We start from the raw sequence: 22,277 nt of genomic DNA on the forward strand, positions 1-22,277 counted from the left end.
ATTTCTCCACACCTTCGATTAATCTTTTGACTTGAACCCTCCAACAAGACCCAACAAAAAATTCCTAACATCCAACTAAATAAAAGAAAACCCAACAAAAAAAGAAAGATTTCTGTCAAATATTCACAAATGAAAATACAAAAGTTTCAAGAAATCGAAAAGAAACGTAAAGCTTAACATTCGAGGTAGAGATGGCAATTTGGCCTCGAAAAACTAGCATAGTGTTTGCATTTATATTTTGAGTGTTTTGTTTTGATATTTTGGAGATGGAGAGAGAAAAATAGAAATAAAAAGTGTATGTTGGAGGTAGATGGTATGTTTGAATTTATGTTTTGAGATAATTTAAAATATTCTAAATAAGTGGTGTAGTCTTGATATTGAGACTTGTGAAACAAAAATTACTGTATCTCTTATTATTTTTATATATAAATATCTTATGTTTAACATTGTATTTTTTGAGGATAAAAAGTATTATTTATTGTCAAAATATGTCTCTTTTATATTATATATATAATTATATATATTATATAGAGAAAGTTGAAAAATAAAAAAACACACAAGATATGGTGTAAAAAATACAAAACAAATATTGAGTGAGTTTTATCTTGTCTCGAAAAATGCCAAAACATGAAACCAAACATAATGTAGAATTTTGACTTGAACAAGACGTGTTTGGTATTGATTTTGGCAGTTCTAGCCACTTGGTTGGGACTTGGCTGGGCTGGAGTAGGGTATGAGTTTTGTACGAAACCTGCCCCGATTCATATTTTATATAGTTTTTATTATTTATTATTCATATATAATATATTATTAATCAAAAAACTTATAGTATTATATGTAAATCTTTAAATAATTTTATATGTATCCAACTCTATATAAGAAATTACAATGACTTCTTTTGAGATTTGTCATAATTACGAATACTCCCTAATTATTTGGAAACTTACCAATATCTCCTGATTTTAACAGTCATCTAATAATTAGTTCATTCCATTAGTTTTTGTTAGGTTTTCATCTATGTGCTATGGTAAACTGACCAAAATGTCCTTGTAGACTATAAATTATAATTTTACTTGTTTTTAAAAATTTTTATTTTTTATTGACTAAGTGAATAATTTTTTATAATTTTTTAAATTTTTTCATCCACCCCGTTTGATTTTTTTTTTATAAATTTTTAAATTTTTTAACAAAAAAAAATACATTAAGGGCATACTTGACATTTTCATACCCCTTATACAAACATTACATGATTTTATCAAACATTAGGGGGTATTTGTAATTTTTCGAACAATATGAGGTATTCGTAATTATGTCAAACTTCAGGGGAGGCCGTTGTAATTTATCTTAGAAATACAAAAAAATAAAAAATTAGTTGATGATAAAAATAATAATTTCGATGAACGTATACTTTATCTTTTATAATTAATTTACATTAAAAACTATATTAAGTTATTTAAATCTAAACTAACATTATTTATTAAAAAAATGAAATAGTAGTTGAATGTATTCTTTGTATTATATAATTCATTGTAGATTGTAAAATAATATTACCTAATAAGAAAATTAATAATTTAAATGAACTTACACTTTGTCTTATACAATTCATTTTAAATTAAAAATTATGTTAATGTATTTAAATCAAAACTTATATTACTTGTTAAAAAAATAAAATATTAGTTAAATAATAAATGTATTTAAATCTAGTTAAATTAACAATATAAATTATTTAACTCTAACTAAAAATTAACTAAAATAACAATACAAAATGTTAAAAAAAAAGACTTAAAGTCAAAATCCTCTTTAGACTTTAGCCGAGCGGAGCAAAAGCAGCATGGGTTGGCGGGGCGGGGTAGGGGTACGGGGCAGGGTGAACTTTGGGCCCGGGACATAGACATGAATAATAAAAGGCTTTGTGCAAATGTTAGAAAGAAAGAAATATGTATATTTTTAGAATTTTTAATATATTTGATTTGTATTAATATAAGACACACAGAAATGAGTTACGACGTAGGCAAATATTCAAAATATTTTTGGCTGTCTTTCGGATAACAAAAAGCTTAAAAACAAACATAGTCCGAGTGCATGATTGGATTTAGCATCTCAACAACAAAATGATACATAGTTCTTCATCGACATGGGAAACATAAACCAAATCATCTTATTGAAGCAAACGGGCAGAAAAAATACACCGAAGTACAAACATTTTGCACAATATACGTCCGCGGGGGGGGGTTGACAGTGGTAACATGCCTAAGAAGCATGGAGACGACATCCGGGGAGATTCTTGCAGCCTCTATCTTGAGATGGTGGATCTTTGCCTCAGTTTCTTGTTCAAGGCGCTTGACGTTAGCACCGGAGTCTCCACTGCTCTGGACAAAGAAAAATAAGAGTGAGAGAGTGAGCATAAAGCAACGACCCATTCTGGAGCAACTCTCAATCAGAACAAGAAAATTGAAGTTTCAATGAATTCATGTCGAATCATGCATGAATGACTTGTTAAAGGTGTTCTTACCTCTGCCAGCTTCCTCTGAAAGTCGGCTTCCATTTGAGCACGGAACTCAGCAATTTCCCTCTCGGCCTCTTCTTTCGCCTGCTTCAGTCTTGCTTGTTTTGCAGTTCTAGCAGCATTGACAATGCGCTGAGCTTCTTGCTCTGCAGTTAACAAGAGTTGAATTCCGTTCTGGCTACTGCTGGCTGCCATATCTACAGATGTTGAAGCAGGGCTGCACTGACAGAAGTTCGTGTAAGTAAATGAAACTCAACCAAAGGTGGGAGCAAAACGAACAGAATATTGACCAATTTTATTGTAAAATGCTGTAAACATCATAGCCAATCCCAACATCGAGAAACTATGGAAAAACCTGCACTATCTAACAGTACAAACAACAGTATATAATCGCCAAACAAGCTTTACTATCCTAAGTCCTAACCCCACAAACAACCAGAATGAGAATAAATTATGGATTCCATTCCAATCAAATCAATTAACTAAAGATTAGAAGTGATTATCTGAGCATACTACTCTTTCAGAAAGGCGTTTTGAATTATCGAAGGGTATTATACAAATCAACAACAGTTGCTCGAGTGGTGAATAGCAACCCCAAACGGGATAAGGCAATATTGGTTAGTTTTTCATATCCACTCGTCCCCTCATTACATAGCAAAGTATTTCATGCCTGGCCCTTTATTACTCAAGCAAATACACTGAGGTTATAAGGTTATATTTGGATTAATGGATTTAAAATCATGGATTTCAGATCCTTGGTACAAATCCTCTTTATTTGCTTTGATAATTCTAATTCATAGGATTTCAAATACTTCAACTCTAAATTTGGACTATGTTTTTGTTCAACTTTGATGGATTTCAAATTCTTCTAACATGGGCTTATTTGAAATCATTTCACCAAATCCTTCCCTCAAATTCAAATCCAAATGTAACCTTAGGCTAAATCTGAATAGATGAATTTGTAGTTAGAGATTTCAAATCCCTAATACCAAATTCTTTGAATTTCTTTTGGATAATTCTAAATTCAAAGGGTTCGATCCAAATCCTTCCAACCAAATGCAGCATTACAGGATCTCAACTCAAATGTGATCACAACAAGCCTAAGTAATCATCCCATTACAAAACAACCCCCCCTCCCCCTCCCCCAATCCAAGCAATGCCTCTGCCCATCAAATCCCACAATCAAAACATGATTTTGTTCATCAGATCCCACAACCATAATCTTGATTATAGTTCAAGAAAACAACCAAACCATGACATCGCCATCAAAATCCCACCACCCAAAATCTGAACACAATTCAAGAAAACACCAATTCACCTCATGGGCTTCCCTCAATCCCAAGACTGGGAAATTGGGTCTACCCTGACGAAATCTAATTATCCGCAAGAAACTCGTCTAACCCACTACAATTAGCAAAACGTAACACCAAAATTTATGAATAAAGAAGAAGCAGCAGACAAACAAGCATCAGTTGGAAGCTTTACCTGTAGAAGGTAGATCCCAAATACTAAAGCAGCAGCAGCAAAAAGGAGAACTTGCAGTGAGAAAGACAGAGATGAAGTAAAACAAAGGTAAAAGAGAAGTTTGACTTAGAGGAGGAACTTTGGAGGATCTCTCAACAACGTGGCAACGTGCGAACTTTTGCAATTGTAAAGAAAATGGGAAAAAAAAAATCAGTTGCTGCCCAAATTTTTTTAGAGGGCTGGTGCCATAATATTTTGGTTCATTTTGATTTTCATTTGTGAGTTTCTTTTATTATTATTAAATGTCATGACATGTTATTGTTATGTGCATATTATAAATAATTTGATATTTTATAATATATAATAAATAGTAATAAAATATATAAAATAATAATAAATCATATTTCAAAAAAATAATATAATTATCTAATGAAGGATACAAATATCATATTTAAAAATTAATACGACGGTATTACTAACAATTGACTGTGAGCTAGAGGACCTTTTTTTATATTAACTAATCACTAAAATAAATAATAAATAATATTTTATGTTTTAATATATATTATGAATAAAAGTAAAATATATAAATCAATACAATATATAAAAAAAAAGAAAACTAATTTATCAATTGTTGGACGTTGGGTTGGTTTTGTGGACTCATAACCTAATATACATTCATATTTGATATGAAGTTTGAAGTCTTCCATCTTGACGTTGGATAAAGACTCCTCTAGGATAAGTATTAGGGAAAATTACAATGTATTCGCCTAAGGTTTGTTATAACTACAAATATTCTCTTGTTATTTGAAAAATTATAAATTCTCCCTTCAAAATTACTAATATCCCCTTGTGATTGTAGAGGGGTATTTGTTAGGATATTTGTAATTTCAGAAAGTATTTGTAGCTTTTTAAACAATGAGAAAATATTTGTAATTAAGACAAACCTCAGGGAGCTTATTGTTTTACCCTAAATACTATCTAATAGAGTTTATAGCCTCCCAAATATATATTGAGATAATGACTCATCTAAAATAGATGATAACTGAAATAGAGTTTATGGGCCTCCAAATATATATTCGGACATGGACTCCTCTTAAAAATATGATTGGATATATATATAAAAAGGGTTCATGATAGACATGATTGTAAGCAAATAGGTACATAAACACAAGTGTGATAAAAATGAGTTTGAAAAACTAAACTTGATTAGTATAAAAAAATTATTTTTTAAATTCAATTATTAAAAAAATAGAAAATGCAAGAACTAATGGGTAAGACACATACCCTATACAATCTTTTTGGTATAATTTGAGTAAGACCCAATGAGTACTTTATGAGCAGCATAAGAGTAGGGTATAATAAAATGGTAAGTTACAACGAATTCTTTTGAAATTTATCATAATTACAAATACCCCATTATTTTTTAAAAAAAACTACAAATATCCCTTTAAAATTACAAATAACTCTATACAATGGGATGTCATAAAGAGGTATTTGTTATAGTATTTATAAGTTCAGAGGGGTATTTGTAAATTTTTAAAGTAATATTTATAATTATGATAAACCTATGAAAGATCCCATTATAATTTACACGAAATAAAATAATAATGTACAGTAATGACCGTTAGAAGTGGCATTTTTCATGTGCGGATGATCTGATGCTTCCTGTAATTCTTTATTACATAATTGTTGCAAGTTGAAGTATTGACTTTATTTGTAGTGATAGATCTCATCTATCCTTCACATGTTTCATGTCTATGTTGTTGTTGTTCTTTTTTTTTTTTTTTTTTTTTAGATAATTTGTCTACGTTTTTGTTTTATGTATTCTTGAAAATGAAATATATGTTAAGAGTTAATTGATAGATTTAATTGTATTTTTAGTCCTATAATTTTATTTATTCAATATTTTAGTCCTGTAATTTGTTAATATTATAAAATAGTCCTTCACATTTTGTAATTTCACGATCTCTTAACAAATTTGGCCAGAAATTTTAAATATTGGCCAAAAAGTGGGATGTGCCGATTTAAAATGGAGAAATACTTCTTATTGGTTGATGTTTGTTAACTATGAGCGGATCTTCGAGTTCACGCTCGTGTAGCCTAGTTTGGATACTTTAATTTGAAATTATACTCGTAGGCCAGAGATCAATTGATTTAACATAAAATGACCATGTGATCTCATCATTTACGTCAAAATGCGTCCGATTGAAATTCATCTTAACTTAGTCAAAACTCTTGTGAACACAACAAAATAAGGTAAGACATTTGTAATACAAAATTGATTTATTATTCAATGATCGATAATAATAAATCATAGCTTCGCCAGTTTTAACATCCCGTCTCGAGCTCAAAAATACGAACATGAAACAACAATGCTCGTATTAAGTATAAATCCGCATGTGAATGCATATATCCCGTACTAAGAGCGGGAATAGGAGTTTGCGGACAACTTCTTGATGAATTGGACGACAACATTCGCGACGTTTGTAGCAGCAAGAGGCCCGAACAAGTTGATGGAATTTTCGCCGTCTTGCGCTCCAGCTAGGTCGGACAAACCACGGACGACGATCACCGGGAAGCCGTTCGATAAGCTTGTCTATAATTGCACAAAAATGAACAATTTCACTATTTACTTACAGAGATGCTAAAAAATGATAGAGATAATACCAAAGGTGTACAAGGAAAACTTGCCATTACTACTGCAGTGCTCTCCATGTCAGCTGATGAAACCCCAAAAGTTTGGAAGATGAAATCTCTATAAGCAGCATTGTCAAGAAAAGTGTTGGCTGTGGAGCCTCAGTCCAACCACAACTCTGGGCTTATTATCAAGGCACAGGGTGGCATTCACACATTGTTCCAATTCCATACCCTATATATATGTGTGTGTGTCATAAAAATAATTCAAGAAAATAACCTAAAAAACCCCCCCCCCCCACCAACAAAAAAAAAAGAAAAAAAAAATAAATATGTAATTGGGCTAATTACACTTAGATCTCTTAAAAATATGAAATTATATTTTTTTTTAAATTATACTTGCATCATTTTTAAAAATTCTTTATTTACGATTTGTACCCCTTTTGTTAAGTTTGGATAGAAAACACTGACTTTAAATATATATATATATATATATATAAACTTTCAATTAATATTATCCCTTATTCAACGTTCTACCTAATTTATTGACTAAGACACTCCAGTATTATTTTCATACGTGTGAGGAGGTAAATATAATATTTATAAAGTGAAAGGGTAAGTTATAAAAGTCATTAGATGAATGAACAAAACTAGCCATATTGTCCATATTTTATTTGAAATGCTGAATAAGGTGTAAAAGTGGAAGTTTAACAATTTTTCTTTTTTTATAGAGCTCATCATTTGATTTTATTGAAAGTGAGATCGAATCATAAATGTACGTAACACTCACCTCCAGACTAGTTGCTAATTGAAGCCAATTGTTGCTCACTTGAAACCAAAGCATTTGTCGAGGAGTATTAGGCTCTCCAGCCTCAGAATAGAACTGCTCCGGGCTGTATCCAATTCGTCCTAATGAATTATTTCCCTCTTTCGGGACGTTATAGTTCTCGAAATCTAATTGAGCAACATCATTTGATGGAATTGTCGCATTTGGTTTCTGTCCAAAATAATATGTTAAAAGTATTTATAATTATGCCGAATATCAGAAGAAATTAATATAATCTAGGCTACAAATTATGTTATTGGGTAGTTACCAGCCAATCCCAGAGGCCAGTGTTGGCAAATTGCTTGGGAATGCTGACATCTCCTATGGACAGGGAACTGTTTGTATTCCCAGAAATCCCAAAATGGATCAATCCTTTAATGTAGAAGTGGTCCACCATTTGTTGTGTTGCAGCAGCAGCATTCACCTAACCAAATAAATTTAAGAAAATTATAAATACTTCCCTCAAATTTTAATAAATACACATACACCCCCTAATTTTTAAAAATTATGATGCACCTCCCTAACTATTTTATTAATTTATTGCCTTCTTACATAAAAAACAACATTAATCATTAGTCTTTGTAATAGCTGAAAACTTCAACGTTGACCAAAGTTTAAGTACAAATTCAGTTTTATCGACGTGGTTGTTTTTATAAAATGTCATTATTATAGCTTCAAAAATCATTATGGTAATAAAATACAAATTCTTATCATGCAATAGATTTAATCAGCAATAATTTTAATATCATTACTTAATTTTCCATTGCTAATATTCTCTTTGCTCCAGAGTAGAAACCTCACCAGTCCAACTCCACATCTCACATAGATAACGTTCTTCCCTTCTACTGTCCCAATTCGAAATCGTCGTCCTGTAGTTAAATTAACTCGACACATTGACTTAGACTGCCACAAATATTTAAGTCTAAAAATTTGAAAAGAATAAAAAAAAAAATACAATTTTAGTCCTGTAATAAGTATGAGGGGTAGCAATTTTGTCCTATAATTTCAGACAAAACGGCAGGAATTTTGCTAAAATGGCCAAAAAAATGCAATTATATCTACACCTCGGACTTATGATATTCTAATATATTACACAATATATACACACACAACAGAAACGCCAACATTACTTACACAAACTATTCCTTACTATTTGCGAAATTACATAAACCCTTTAGAAACTTCAAACAACATTACACAAACTACCCCTGTTTTTTTTTTTTTTTTTATCGTGAGAGATGATTTTTGTAATAATACAAAAAATAGAGATAGTTTCCATAAACAAACCATAAACGAGGGAGTTTCAAAGTAATTATCCCTGGATATGAATGCAGGTTGTGAGAGAACTTGCCTGAGAGGTCGACATAGGGGTATTTGGAGTGGTTCTTGAAGGCACCAGAAGCAAAGAAAGCATTCTCTTCAGGTGGATAAACTGTGATGAGACCAAGATATGGCCCTCTCCTGTTGATCTCCCTTACTATGGCTAATGATTTCCCTCTCTCAACTGGAAATCCCAACACACCTGAGAACAGTACGAGGAATATTGACACAAAACCCACAACTATTCTTGCACCCATTGCTGGTTTTGTTCAAGTTTATGTTAGTACAGCAGCTGCTTCTTGCAACCTCAATTATATATACAATGAAGATTTGATGTGATGGGTGTGGACTATTTGATGTAAATTCAAATATGTCTGAATATATGTGGCCCCATCTAATGAGAAGTTCTTGTTTGTTTTTTCCCTTGAGAAAATGTTGTTGAAATATAAAATGTCACGTTCAAGGTTGTAAGAGTTGAAGTAAACATTAAATATAACACACATAGTTTGTATATATATATAGAAGTAAAATTATATTTTTGATCCCTTACGACAAGGAGTGTTGCAATTTTGATCCTATACTTTACGAAGGTAACATATTTGATCCCATAGAATAAGAAAACGTCTCCATATAGTCCCATAGAATAACTGAGGTTAATTTTTTGATGTCCCACCACTTTTTGGTGGTCAAATGTGGCCTTCAATGGTTTCGAAAATCAGTATTACACTTTTAATCATATACTTTAGAAGATTAATATACTTGGTCCCATATAATTGGAAAGCCTTGTACATGCGGTCCAAGAGCCTAATTGAGGTTCATTTTTTGATGGAAACCACTTTTACGTGGTCGAATGTGGTTTTCAATTTTAATTACGAATAACCCCTTATTATTTGTTTGCTAAATAACAAATAAATAAAAAATAACTATGTAAGCCCTAGACAGTGATATATAAATTACTTCCCCCCAAAACAAAAAAAAAAATTAAAAAATATAAAAATCTTTGAGTGGGTAAAGTAAATAGTCCATAAACATATTTTAGAAAATAATAATTCCAAAATATCATTTTTTCTGTGCAGTTCATCACAAAGGTTGAATTAAAACCTAACTTATTATTAGATGGACGTTCAAATCAGGAAAATGTGCGTTTATAATTTTTTAAAAAATAAAAAAGTATTGATAATTATGTTAAAATTTAGGAATGATGGTTATTATTTACCCAAATCTATATGACTTGTTAAAAAAAGGTTGTAAAGTTGGACTCATGCAGTAGGAAATTGCGTAATTATGATTGAATATACGAAGTGTTCTCTAATTATTTATGAAATATAAAATAAAATAAATCTTTTACAATTGTTTCAAAAAATATTTTAAAAAGACAATTACTTCACTGATTGACCACTTCTAATTAAATCTCATTTTTTGATCCATTACAAATATTATATTTACACACACATATATATATATATATATATATATACTATTATAAAATAAAATAAAAACTTTCGCCTTACCAATTTTTGAATAACCAAATTGACCCTTAAATTCATTTCTTCCCTTCAACAAAAATTTTGGTCGGAATAGTAATTTTAAAAATTTTCCTCTCACTCATTACTTCATATTTCTCTCTTTACAAACTTCTTCATATTTATTTTTCTAATAAATATTTATATTTTTAATAAACTTACAATTACAATACATATATATTTATATATTGGCACCTCACGCCACATTTCTTTATTCAATACTTTTTCTTTTTTATTACAAATTTCTTTTCCATTCATCTCAGTTTTTTTATTTATATGCTCGTGAGAACTACATGCAACGATTACTCATATATATATATATGTATATTCTTGCAAGTTGAATGAGTCCTATGATAGACTCCATGACATGTTTCATGAGTGTTGGTGCTTCATTTTTAATTATGTAATAATCTTGAATTTGTGGTTCTTTTTTGGGGTGATTAGGTAAAGAGTTAATTTTGTTGCAGTCATCAATGGTATGCTTTGGCCTTTGTTTTTTGACCTGAACCAATGGCCTAACTTTCATGCAATCTTATTTATAACACATTTTAATTACAACTTATAACATGTTATATTTGTTTGGATAAAATAAGTTACCTATAATCTTTAAACAACTAATTATAAACTTCTACTTAACATCTAATTATTTTTGGAGCATATAAGGTTTTTTTTTTTTTTAAAAAAAAGAAAACTAACTATATTTTGTAACAACTTATTAAAATATTTTTAAAAAATTTTAAACTCATCTAAATATCGTCTATTTTATCTAGAAAATTAATCCGTTTTATGTTTTAGGATTTTGATACTACAGGTGATTCACTAAAGGAAATGTGACTTTTTTTTATCATTTTGGTTAATTAATATAAATTAGTCACGGCTACGTAACCGATACTAGTTGTTTCTTCTACAAGTGGGGTCAAAAAAATTTATTATAGCTAAAATTCGTGGTAAATATTTTAGTTATATGTAAAGCCATAGCGAATATTGATTAACAATTGTCAAAACTTAATTTTCAATCATTTTCACTTCACAGTAGGTGATATAGTGTTAAGTTATTATGATTTTTAAACGAGTTTAATCAATGAGCAAATTACATTCTATGAATTGAAAAAAAAATACCTAATTATCTCCCTATGTTTTCTAAAGTAAAGCAATTTATTTTTCTGTATTTTTTAAGGAGGTAAATTGATTCATGAAAATTGCTCTATTTTAAAAAATATAGGGACATATGTTGCTTCTTTTTTTTTTTTTTTTTCATAGGGGAATAATTTACTTATTTGCAATATTACGAGATGTTGCTTGCATTTTTTTTATTTTTAAACTATAATGATTTATATTATAGGGAATAATTAATTTTTGTGTAGTGGTTCTTGCAAGTTGAAATGTATGTGTGTGTATATATATTATAGTGACAGATATCCATTGCACGTTAAATTATGAATTCTTGAAATTAAATACGTGATTTTGCGTGACTAATTTAATTGAAAAGCTTTGTGGGCATATTCGATTCGTGTTTATAAAATAATATGCAAATCAAATCGTATCAAAGTTTGTCTGGCTGCAAAGTAAAAAATTATCGTTTTAACTCATGATATAATTTTAATAAATTATTTTAATACATATTTTATCACCATACTCCACATGAAAAGTTCATGCTAAGAGAACAATAAAATATACATAGATGGATACAATTTAAAGGATTAAAATGAGAAAAATAAATTTAAACAGACTATTTTATTTTTTAAAAAGTTAAAATTCAACCATATTTTTGTCAAAAAAATGTCAGAGAGATCAAGACTAAAGTCAAGAAATGAATTTAAAAAACTAAAGTAATAATAAATACGAGAATCAATATATGATAATAGATACGAGAATTAAACCAAAAGAAAATGTAATGTAGAGTAGTAATTGAACGCGAAAATGCTTTGAACAGTATCATTTTGATGTGTGCAAGTGGTATGAAAACATTACCCTTTACTGAGGGTAGAGCGGCTTTTTATGGACTTCACCCCTACTAGATGGAAAAGTTGGGTCCCTTTGAAACTCGGGGAAGCGGTTACTAGGCGATAGGTTCCAACGATCCTGTGGTCTTTTCTTGTCTATGTGTTTTCAGTATCTTAGCTATTATAGGTTTATTTCTCCGGATGGAGTTATTCTCCTCTTCAGGAGGGTTAGTTATAGTAAGCCAAACCTCCCCCCTAGATCTGTGGCTTGGCTTCCCTTTGAATTGTCCTGGTAGGACTCATCCACGTGTTATTGGGGCTTTCTTAGGGCTAACCTAGCTGCTACATGAGCGGTCCTATTCGGCCTCTTCAAATCTTTTTGAGCTTTTTTGTTCCTTTATGATCTCCTCAGATCCCCCAAGCTAATTGGACGTCCTTCGAGAGTTGAGGGTAAACCCTTTTCTCTATTGGACTGCGAAAGAATTGTCCCATTCTGAACTTTTCTTACTACGCTCTTCTATGGGCTTTGAATATTTTGGGCATCGAGTATATTATCTTAAGTTATTGAGAATAATATAGTTAATTTATTTACTTTCTATTTTTCATAATACTCGTTAAATACTTTAGTTTTTGATATGTTGTTCGCATAAATTGCTACCGACGTATTCAAATTGTTTCATATTAAATTAAAATATTAACCTCACATTTCTTCTTAAATTATATAGTTTTTTTTAATTTAATTAAATTAATATCGTTGCGTATAGCCGAAAAGATTTTTGAAATTGAATTTTTTTTGTATTTTCAGTTTAAAGAATTCACCCAAGATTATTTCTGTTTTGGAATTGTCAACTTTATTTTTGCTTTTTTTTTTAAAAAAAAATAAAAATTATGAAAAAAATCAGATGAGATAGATGAAAAAATATAAAAATTTGTAAAAAAAAAAATTCAGTTGGTCATAAAAGAAATTTTAATTTTTTTACAAAAATAAGTAAAATTATAATTTATAGTACACAAAAACATTTTAGTCAATTCATCATAAAAAATGAATAAAAACATAATGAAGACTAATGGATTGGGCTAATTGCTATATAACTATTAAAATTTTGAGAATATTAGTAATTTTTTAAACAATAAGAGGGTATTTATGATTATATAAAATTTTAAAAGAATTAGTTGTAATTTTACCCAAACAAAAAAAATATTGCAGATGATATATTTAATTAATATTTCATTTTTTAATATAATGAATCGTATTTTATTAAAAAAAATCAATTAAACATTATATAGTTTTCAAGGAGTAATACAATATCCTTCAAGAACAAGAGAATGAACTGAACTCCTAACCATATATTTGAATAATGAATAAAATGGTTTTAATTAATTATGGTCTCTTACACTTTTAATTCAAGTTTCTATTATTTCTTTTCCCTAAAAATCACACACAATGATGAACGAAAAATTAAGCAATCACAGCTATAAACAAAAATGGAATTTCTACGGATCAAAATTGAGTACGTACAAACATTCTGTATTGTATTTCCCAACCAGTACGTACTTACATACGTATATATATACTTTGTATTGTCCTACCGGTTTTGAAGTGTCTCAATCGCCTTTTTCCACTGCATTGCTCTTTGTTTTGCGTCCTCGAATGACAGAACTTTCTTCGGCTGTTTCAACATGAAACATTTTATTATGTAACATAATTAGATATATATATATATATACACGGTGATCGATATTTAAGGCCACATGCAAATTACGTGCCTGTTATTTTTTTAAAATGAAGGAAAATGAGCACGTGACTTGCACTTTATTTGTTCCATCAATTTTTCGATGGAAGTTGTTAGAAAGATTGAAAGTGAGAATTTTCTAAAGTTTCGAGACTCTTTGAGGCTTATATTTATGAGAAGAATTTAATACTTCTATAGTGCATATATAAATTGGGGGAGATAACATTTTTCGTCCTATATTTTGGATCTTTCTATTTTTTATTCTATTGGTTAAAGAATTATCAATTTTGGTTTCATAATTTTAATAAAGTAGCACTCTTGGTCCCACGGCACCTTTCGGTTAAGTAATTAAAGGAAAAGACATGTAATTGTTAAGTGCATGGGGACCAAAAATGCTACTTTTTTAAGTTATGTGACAAAAAGTGAGAACTGTTAACCAATGAGACTAGAAGTCGAATGGTCCTCATGGTCACTTGCAAGAACGTGATATTTTTCATTAAAATATCTAATGGAGAAGTGTCATGAAACCAAAAATGCTACTTTTTTAAAATAACAGGATCAAAGTAAAATCTCTTAACCAATGAGACAAAAATAAAGACACCCTAGGTCATGGTACGAAAAAAGTATTATTTTCCGTATAAATTGTAACGTAGGATGCAATATGAATTGGTAGGCAAATACGAAATACACTTTTAGTTCCATAATATACTTAAATATGTCGAATGTTTTTAATTTTATAACCATTTTGCAAATTCCATAAAGTTGAAGATTAAAAGTATTGACATCCCCAGATCCTATGAGACTAAAAGAGTAATTTTACATAATTGTTAATCCAAATTGATCTGGAAAAGAAAAAAGCAAAAAGCACATATCGAGATCAAGGTGCACAATCGAACAGCCCAGCCCAGGACTGATATGGACAATCCCGTAAAGCCTGACCCCGGACCAACCCAATACTCTGTATGATCGTTCATGGGGTGGTTTCTAAGCCTTTAAATGTGCCCCAATTTAATTTATTTTTAAATCTAAACCTAACCCATGAACTAACCCAGTTTAGTCCCAGTCTAAGCTCAAATCAAGCCGAGTTGGGGCTGTTCTATAAAATTGAGTTATCTTTTAAATAATTAAATTTATGATTGTTGAAATAAATTATAAAAAAATAAATCAAACAAAAATTTATAACTAGAAAAAAGAACTTAAAACTTTTACATAATTGACTGTATTAGTTTACATCAGATTTTAGGCCGTGATCATTATAAATATAGGGAATAATCATAAAGAGCGCAATTATTTGCAGGAAGGGCAGAGTAGTTGAGTGAGAGGACAGACACTTACAGTGCAAATCTTGAAGTTGGAGGGGGTTGCAACTTGAATGCAGAGATCATTAGGGTTATCAGACCAGACGATGTTTCCTTTGGGCACCAGCTTTGCAGGATCAACATAGAACAACTTAGGCTTGTTGGTGAGGATAAGCTGCACTTTCTTGCTCGACAGTTTCTGCAGCTTCTTCACCATTGAGATCATCAGAACCGATTCTCCTGCCTCCAAGAATTGTTGCCTGTTCCAAACAACAAGCACATAATTAGTACACTGCACTCGGAATGTTGTCACTAAATAATTCTCATCTTGTTTTCATATAACTGTTAACGACAAGAATCGTGTACAAACTTATCAATATTAATCCCTAGTGACAATTTATTGACAACAATACGATTATAACAAACGACGGTCATTTAATTTTGACGACTTATTGACAATACGAATATGGCAAAAACCAACTCCTCGTACTTACCATTTCGAATCGAAGGAATCAATGGAAGCAAGCCTTGTGACGCTACCTTCAGAAGCTGATGCAGCGCCATCGTGCGCTTTGAGCGAACCCGCGTGCGATGGACTCCGCGAAGAATCTTGGTCCTCGCTGCTAGCAGAATGAACCTGTAACACCACACATGAACGCACCACCACATCAAGAATCTATACTTCAAAATTTAAAATTATAACAAACACTCATTTAGCCATAATTTCGTAACGATTATTTGGTCGTTGTTTCGGCAGATGATGCGCCAGAACATTAGACTTATGTAAAGACCACCGTGGAAAATATTCTGATGTAACTAAAAATTCATAGTAAATGTCGATTACTTATGATTATAACTTAAGTTTTTACAGTGATGGGCTTTAATATGGTTGATAATGTTTATTTATCATAATTTTTAAATCGTGGTCGTTCGTAATATAAGATTTTTTTTTTTTTGGAGTGCAAAAGGTTTGAAGCGTGTTTTTCACCAAAAGACATCTTTATCACTTTTTCTTCCCTCAAAAGTGGTTTAAATGCATTTTTTGTCTTTTACCTGAAGTTATTTGGTGTTTTTTGTCCTTTTACTTTTAGGGTAGCATTTTGATCTTATAATTTTTAAACGTTCGCAATTTCAGTCATTTTTTTCCCATTAGAGTTCACACTTTTCGCCTAAAAAATGTATATACATCTCATGTGATCTTTTTAAAATTGGGACTACTATTCCTATTGGCTCATTTTTTCAGTATTTTTGTCCTTTAGTTTTTTAGAGTACTATTTTGAACCTGTATCTTTTAATTTTTGCTATTTTAGTTCTTTTTTTGGCCGGAGTTCACCCTTCTCACTTGTAAAAAGAAAAAAAGACCAAATCGCTAAATTAAAATAATGCAAAACTAAAATACTATCCTAAAGAATAAAAATGCAAAATAACTTAATTCACGAAACAAAAAAATGCTTTTAATCCCTCAAAAGTTCATGAAAAGGCCAAGACTCTACTATTTTCCCCATATATGTGAATAGGCTCACAGTTTTCTATATCAATGAATAAAGGGTTAATGAATAAATTTTATTGTGAAAATATTAAAAGGCACAAAATCTTCCTATATAATTAGAGTGTTTACAGCTTGATAAATTGATTGAATCGAATCAAATAGAAAATTTGATATATATTGAAACCGAATCAACAAACTCATTTTCGATATTCGGTTTTTATTTTCTTCAAAATTCAATATTCAATTCTTTATCAATTTTTAGTATCGGTTTATCGAACCGTAGCACATATAGAAATATTATGGTCGTTTTATATTATAGAAATAATTTTTATATATTCATTATTTTTGTACCATTTTTGTTATTTTACTCATTGAAAACTTAAAAAAAAAGCGTAAAAAAGAATCTTACTCTTGGATCTGGTGCAAGTTCAGGTGGGGTTCCGGACCTCAAATTCGTCCAATCAATTCCCTTAAAAAAGGGATGGCATTTGAGAGCAGCATAGCCGTCAGGTCCTGCACCCGGTCGCCTGCTCGGATCTATGTTCTACGTATATAAACCCATTATCATCTTTTAGATGGAAACTAATCTTATGGATACTACACATAATTTTTCAAATTACAAGATATTTAAATGTACGGGATATTCTAACTCAAATCCAATTCGATCAGATTTGAATCAATTATATGACAAGTGCAATACATTTACCGTGTGATTGATGTACAGTCAGGGAAAGTGACCAATCACATAACAAGTGTGATACACTTGCTCTATCATTGATCTGATTCGATCAAACTTGATTCGAACAGTCTTTTTCATACGTATACTTATACTAAACCTCAGAGGAAAAAAGTGTAATGATCCCGTTACTTTATTTTCATATTGGTTCACAATAAGTGAGAAAAAGAAATGAGGAGGGAGTGATTTTGGGTGTTACCAATAACTGGTCAATGAGGTCTCGTGCTTCTGGAGAAAAGTAATTTGGAAATCTGATATCTCTGGCAATAATTCTTTGGAAAATAAGCCATTCACTTGCATCCTTGAAAGGAGAAGTCCCTGACAGCATTTGATACAATGTGCATCCAAGCGCCCACAGATCATTTCTGTTCATTTATATATATTTCTTCTCATAATTAATTATATCTCATCATAATGATAAAAAAAAATGAGACATTTTCAATTTTAGTCACTTAATTAGTCACTGAATCAGTTTTGATACCCATATTTCGATTTCATCAATTTTGGTCGATACTAAACTTACGAAAGGCTATTTTGGAGGGAAAAAGAAAATACAGAACTGATTACGGCACGTGCAGCCTTTCCACCAATTTGGATGATCAACGAAGGAGAGGGTTGATTTTGATCATTTTAAGAAAATTTGAGAGTCAAAATCAATGGCTTCGAAATATGGGGTGTCAAAATTGATTCAGTGGTTAATTGGGGACCAAACTTGAAATTATCCCCCAAAAGAATTAAATAAAAGAGTTCATAATTAATTAATTACCCAAAAGTTGCAGGAGAGGAATTTAAAACTTCTGGAGGAACGTAAGCGGCTGTTCCCACAAAGGTACAAGCCTTATCATCTGAATTTTTAAAAACAAAAAAATAAAGTTAGAGAATAAAAAATCATGTTATTGTTTGCATCGCGAATTCACTAGAAAAAAATATGAATTTTTGTTCTTAATAATTATCATAGTTAAAAATTAAAAATGAGGGCGAATATTTATTAATCATGATTGCACAACAGCATAATGATTATTAGAGCTATTATTTCTGCAAGCGAGATCCGATATTAGTTACACTTAAAAAATATAATAAATGTTTAGGCCATGATAGAACCATGGCGAATATTGACTAACCGCGGACAAAATTTATATTTTCATCTCGATTTTATAGGACTATGATGGATAATATTGATTCGTTATGATTTTAGGTCGTAGTAGTGTTTAATAGTGCACGGAATAATCCTTTTTTCTTTAGTGATTAATCTTTTTGTTTCTAAAGTATGTTTTAGGTTAATTTTCCCAAAATTTTATAGATAAACTGTAAAATTTAAGAAACAAGCAGAATAATTATAATTTTTTTTAAAGAATTAAGTTTCTGATGTTTTTAGACATAACTGTTTATAATTCTGTGTTATTTTTACGCAGACCAAAGCAATTGATTTCTTTTAGTATCATAATAAGAATATTTGAAGTTGATGTAGTACTTGGTGTGGTATTTAAATAATACTATTGTGATTATTTTTTTAACTATATATATTATAAATATTCACTCTAAAAAGAGAATGTTTGTGATAAAAAAAATTAAATGATGATTTATTAAAATTATTGCTATATGTATTAAGTGATAAGAATTTTTTATTTACTGCTGGAATGATTTTTATAATTTTAATAGCCATGATAATTAAGTAAATATTGTGGAAAAATAGTATTTTTTTTGCCCCATATTTCAGGATTGGTACACTTTTTGTCCCATTGGTAATGGCTCATTAGTTCTCCCATAAGTTACAAATAATCTCACTCTTAGTTCTTTTGGCAAATCCGTTAGTATTTTGGATAATAATCATACATGAATCTTCCGTCAAAATACTAATAGAATCTGGTAAAAAGACTGAAAATGAAAAATTTTTGTAATTTATGAAACCATTAATAAGAATCTCATAACCAATGTGACGAAAATTATATTCGCCTCAACATACAGAATGGGAAAAGCAATTTCCTGTATATCGTCAACTATAAATATACTTAGAATCGAGAGATTTAAATCCCTTTTAATTTAGAATTATTCAAATAAATTTAAAATTTTTTTATTACGGATCTAAAATTCCATCAATCAAAATGTGATTTAAAATATTTTTTTGTAGAAAAATTTGGAAAGTAGGTGGCATAATGTGGTTAATTATAGGAAATGATGGATGTACCTGATGCAGCATTTGGAAGGACAGTGATTCGGCTATCTTGCATGGGCTTTACACTACCAAAATCAGCAATCTTGATATGTCCATCTGCTGTAAGCAACAGGTTCTCCGGCTGCCATGGGTTCACTAAACTATTAACATTGCTAATTTACACATAAAATTATACTTTTAGTTCTATGGGATGCGGGATTTTTGAAATGTACCTGAAATTAAATATATTCTTAATCCTCTATTTTATAAAATTTATGAGATTGAATGTGTCAATTTTTCCCATTTTTGACACTATTATGAAAATTCCAAAACATAGGATTAAATGTATCGAATTCTTTTAATATTGGTACCATTTTAAAAATCTCGTAAAGCGAAGGACTAAAAATTTTGAAATTCCTATCCTATGGGGGTTAAAAGTATAATTTTGCACTACTATATCAAAATGTTTATTTAAATATATGTATATATGTATAAAAGAGTATGTACCTTAATATCGCGATGTATCAACCCCATACTGTGTATATATTCAAGAGCATCGACAGCTTCAGCTGCGTAGAAACGAGCATCGTCCTCAGCAAGACGACCTTTCTGCACATACTCATAAATCAGTTACATCAACATTGCTCAAGATTAACAAGATCCCATGTGAAAACACTAATAGGCAAATAAAAAGTCCTAAATTTTTTTTTTTTAAAAAAAATGCAACCTCCTGAAATTTTAGAGGAATAGGCAACATTATCCCCTAACGTGAGGGGCAGACGGGATTGGATTTTCTATTGCAATCTTCTATTTTATTTCATATATACACCCCAAATCTTAAATAAAATTGACACTTAATCTTTGTACACATGGCATGTATACACAAAAATTCAATAGAAGATGCCACACGAATTGCAATAGAAAATTCAATCAAGAAACAATAAGCTTCATTTTAAAAAAATTAGAGTGTTATACGGCTCTTTCTTTTTAATAGGATCCATCTTTCGCCTATTGATGTTTTCACAGAGGGTAAAATAGAATTAACTCATAAATTACTCAAAAAAAGAGCTTAAAAATTACATCTCAAAGCCAATTATAGAACAAAATTTGCCCAACACTTTCCATAAAACATTTAAGCAAAATATTGATGCTTCTAATGAATTAGTTACAAGCATACCCTGGTTATTTGGTCAAAAAGTTCGCCGCCTTCACAAGATTCCAGTGCCATATCTTCATAACATATATAGTTAAAGAAACAAGAACGTCAACATAAATAACGAAAGAAAACAAAGTAACGCAACCAACGATAATTAATACATCTCATATTTGGTTTTTTTTTTGACAAATTTAATCCCATTCACGCTATAATAAATCTCATATTTTATTATGTAATTATGAGTCGTTAAGACCAAAATTATCAATACAGAACTAAATTTATCAGAAAATAATCTAATGTGAGGTGTAAATAGAGTAAGTTACAGAACTAAAAGTGTTAATGACCTAAAGTTAATATAAATTATTGAACATTTTCATCCTTTTAACTTTCTAGAGTAATATTTTCGCAATTTTAATCCTTTTCCCCCCAAAATTCACCTCCACCAGCGAGAAGTGTGAACCCAGCAAAAACAGAAAAGAACTGAAATCAAAATTATAAATATGCAGAACTAAAATACTACCCTAAAACGTTAAATACAAAAATACTGACAAAAATGAGCCAATAGAAATACTAACCTCAATTTTAGAAAATCACGTGAAACACACATAACCTTTTTTGGGAGATAAGGGTAAACTCTAAGGGGGCCAGAAAAAAGAAAAAAAAAAGAGTAAAATCGTGAAAACTAAAAAGATGCAAAATCAAAATACCATTCTGAAAAATTAAAGAACGAAAACACCAAATAACTTAAATTACAGTACCAAAAATGCATTTTAAGCCGAGAATTAATAGTACTCACAGAGTGAGAAAGTATCCTGAAACGTGAAAAACAATCGAACAACACCAGGATGGTCTAATTGATCCAACACTATACGCTCCAATTTTACGTAGGCTGTTTTGTTTTCCTTTGTGATGAACTTTTTATCCATGATCTTCATTGCATAAACAACTCCTGTGTCTTTCTTCTTTGCTCTCACTACCTGTTCACAATCCATTTATCGATCACACTATAAAATAAATATTACATAGAAATTAAATTAAAACATGATAATTAATTAATTAATTAAATAAAAAAAGAGTATTAGACCTTGGAATAAGAACCAACTCCATAAATCTTTCCCAATTCAAAATCCTGGATGCTAAAATTCTGTTGAGGTGCTCTAAATGCAAAGCTCTTAGATTTCTGATGATGAATATTATTATTACTATTACTAGTACTATTATTGTCGTTCGACAACGATGAGTCGATCGTCGCCTTTGAATCAAATTCCTTTGCAGTTTTGTCGATCGTTTCTCCTCCTTCTTCCCCCGCCATTTGTTAATAATGATCTGCCCGATCCGGCCACCCCCACCGGTATTATGTATCAAATAAAATAAATGCGAAAATACGTATATATCTATATATACAATCTATTCATATGTATATGTATACGTAACAAGAATTGAATTTATTTTCAAGAGCCCTCAATGACAGAAAAGAGACCTCAACAAATGATT

General features: G+C 30.3%; 3 protein-coding genes across 4 annotated transcripts; all 3 read right to left on the bottom strand.

Moving 5' to 3' along the window:
• Window positions 1-2,057: 2,057 nt before the first annotated feature.
• Window positions 2,058-4,144, bottom strand: LOC105179706 (V-type proton ATPase subunit G 1-like). Of its 2 annotated transcripts, none has more exons than XM_011103361.2 (3): window positions 3,992-4,144; window positions 2,513-2,723; window positions 2,058-2,369 (listed from the first exon to the last, which is right to left on the bottom strand). In XM_011103361.2, exons 2-3 carry the CDS (start codon window positions 2,699-2,701, stop codon window positions 2,154-2,156), a joined length of 405 nt encoding a protein of 134 aa, XP_011101663.1. In that variant the 5' UTR covers window positions 2,702-2,723; window positions 3,992-4,144; the 3' UTR covers window positions 2,058-2,153. The 2 variants fall into 2 exon arrangements, with proteins under 2 accessions (XP_011101663.1, XP_020547058.1); XM_020691399.1 differs by having other exon boundaries at window positions 2,513-2,728; window positions 3,992-4,122.
• A 2,132-nt stretch (window positions 4,145-6,276) lies between these two features.
• Window positions 6,277-9,031, bottom strand: LOC105179707 (bark storage protein A-like). Its single transcript, XM_011103362.2, is given in 7 exon segments — window positions 6,277-6,569; window positions 6,665-6,767; window positions 6,769-6,842; window positions 7,398-7,604; window positions 7,702-7,857; window positions 8,235-8,302; window positions 8,785-9,031. Coding segments are annotated over 7 exon segments (1,011 nt in total). The 5' UTR covers window positions 9,011-9,031; the 3' UTR covers window positions 6,277-6,392.
• Window positions 9,032-13,695: 4,664 nt separating this feature from the next.
• On the bottom strand, window positions 13,696-22,277 carry LOC105179699 (3-phosphoinositide-dependent protein kinase 2-like). The gene is made up of 11 exons (XM_011103354.2): window positions 21,868-22,277; window positions 21,580-21,760; window positions 20,805-20,857; window positions 20,135-20,236; window positions 19,661-19,769; window positions 18,242-18,320; window positions 17,675-17,840; window positions 17,149-17,283; window positions 15,745-15,887; window positions 15,288-15,510; window positions 13,696-13,889 (listed from the first exon to the last, which is right to left on the bottom strand). Exons 1-11 carry the CDS (start codon window positions 22,093-22,095, stop codon window positions 13,806-13,808), a joined length of 1,503 nt encoding a protein of 500 aa, XP_011101656.1. The 5' UTR covers window positions 22,096-22,277; the 3' UTR covers window positions 13,696-13,805.

This window comes from Sesamum indicum, unplaced genomic scaffold (genome assembly GCF_000512975.1).
Source record: "Sesamum indicum cultivar Zhongzhi No. 13 unplaced genomic scaffold, S_indicum_v1.0 scaffold00190, whole genome shotgun sequence".
NCBI lineage: Eukaryota > Viridiplantae > Streptophyta > Magnoliopsida > Lamiales > Pedaliaceae > Sesamum > Sesamum indicum.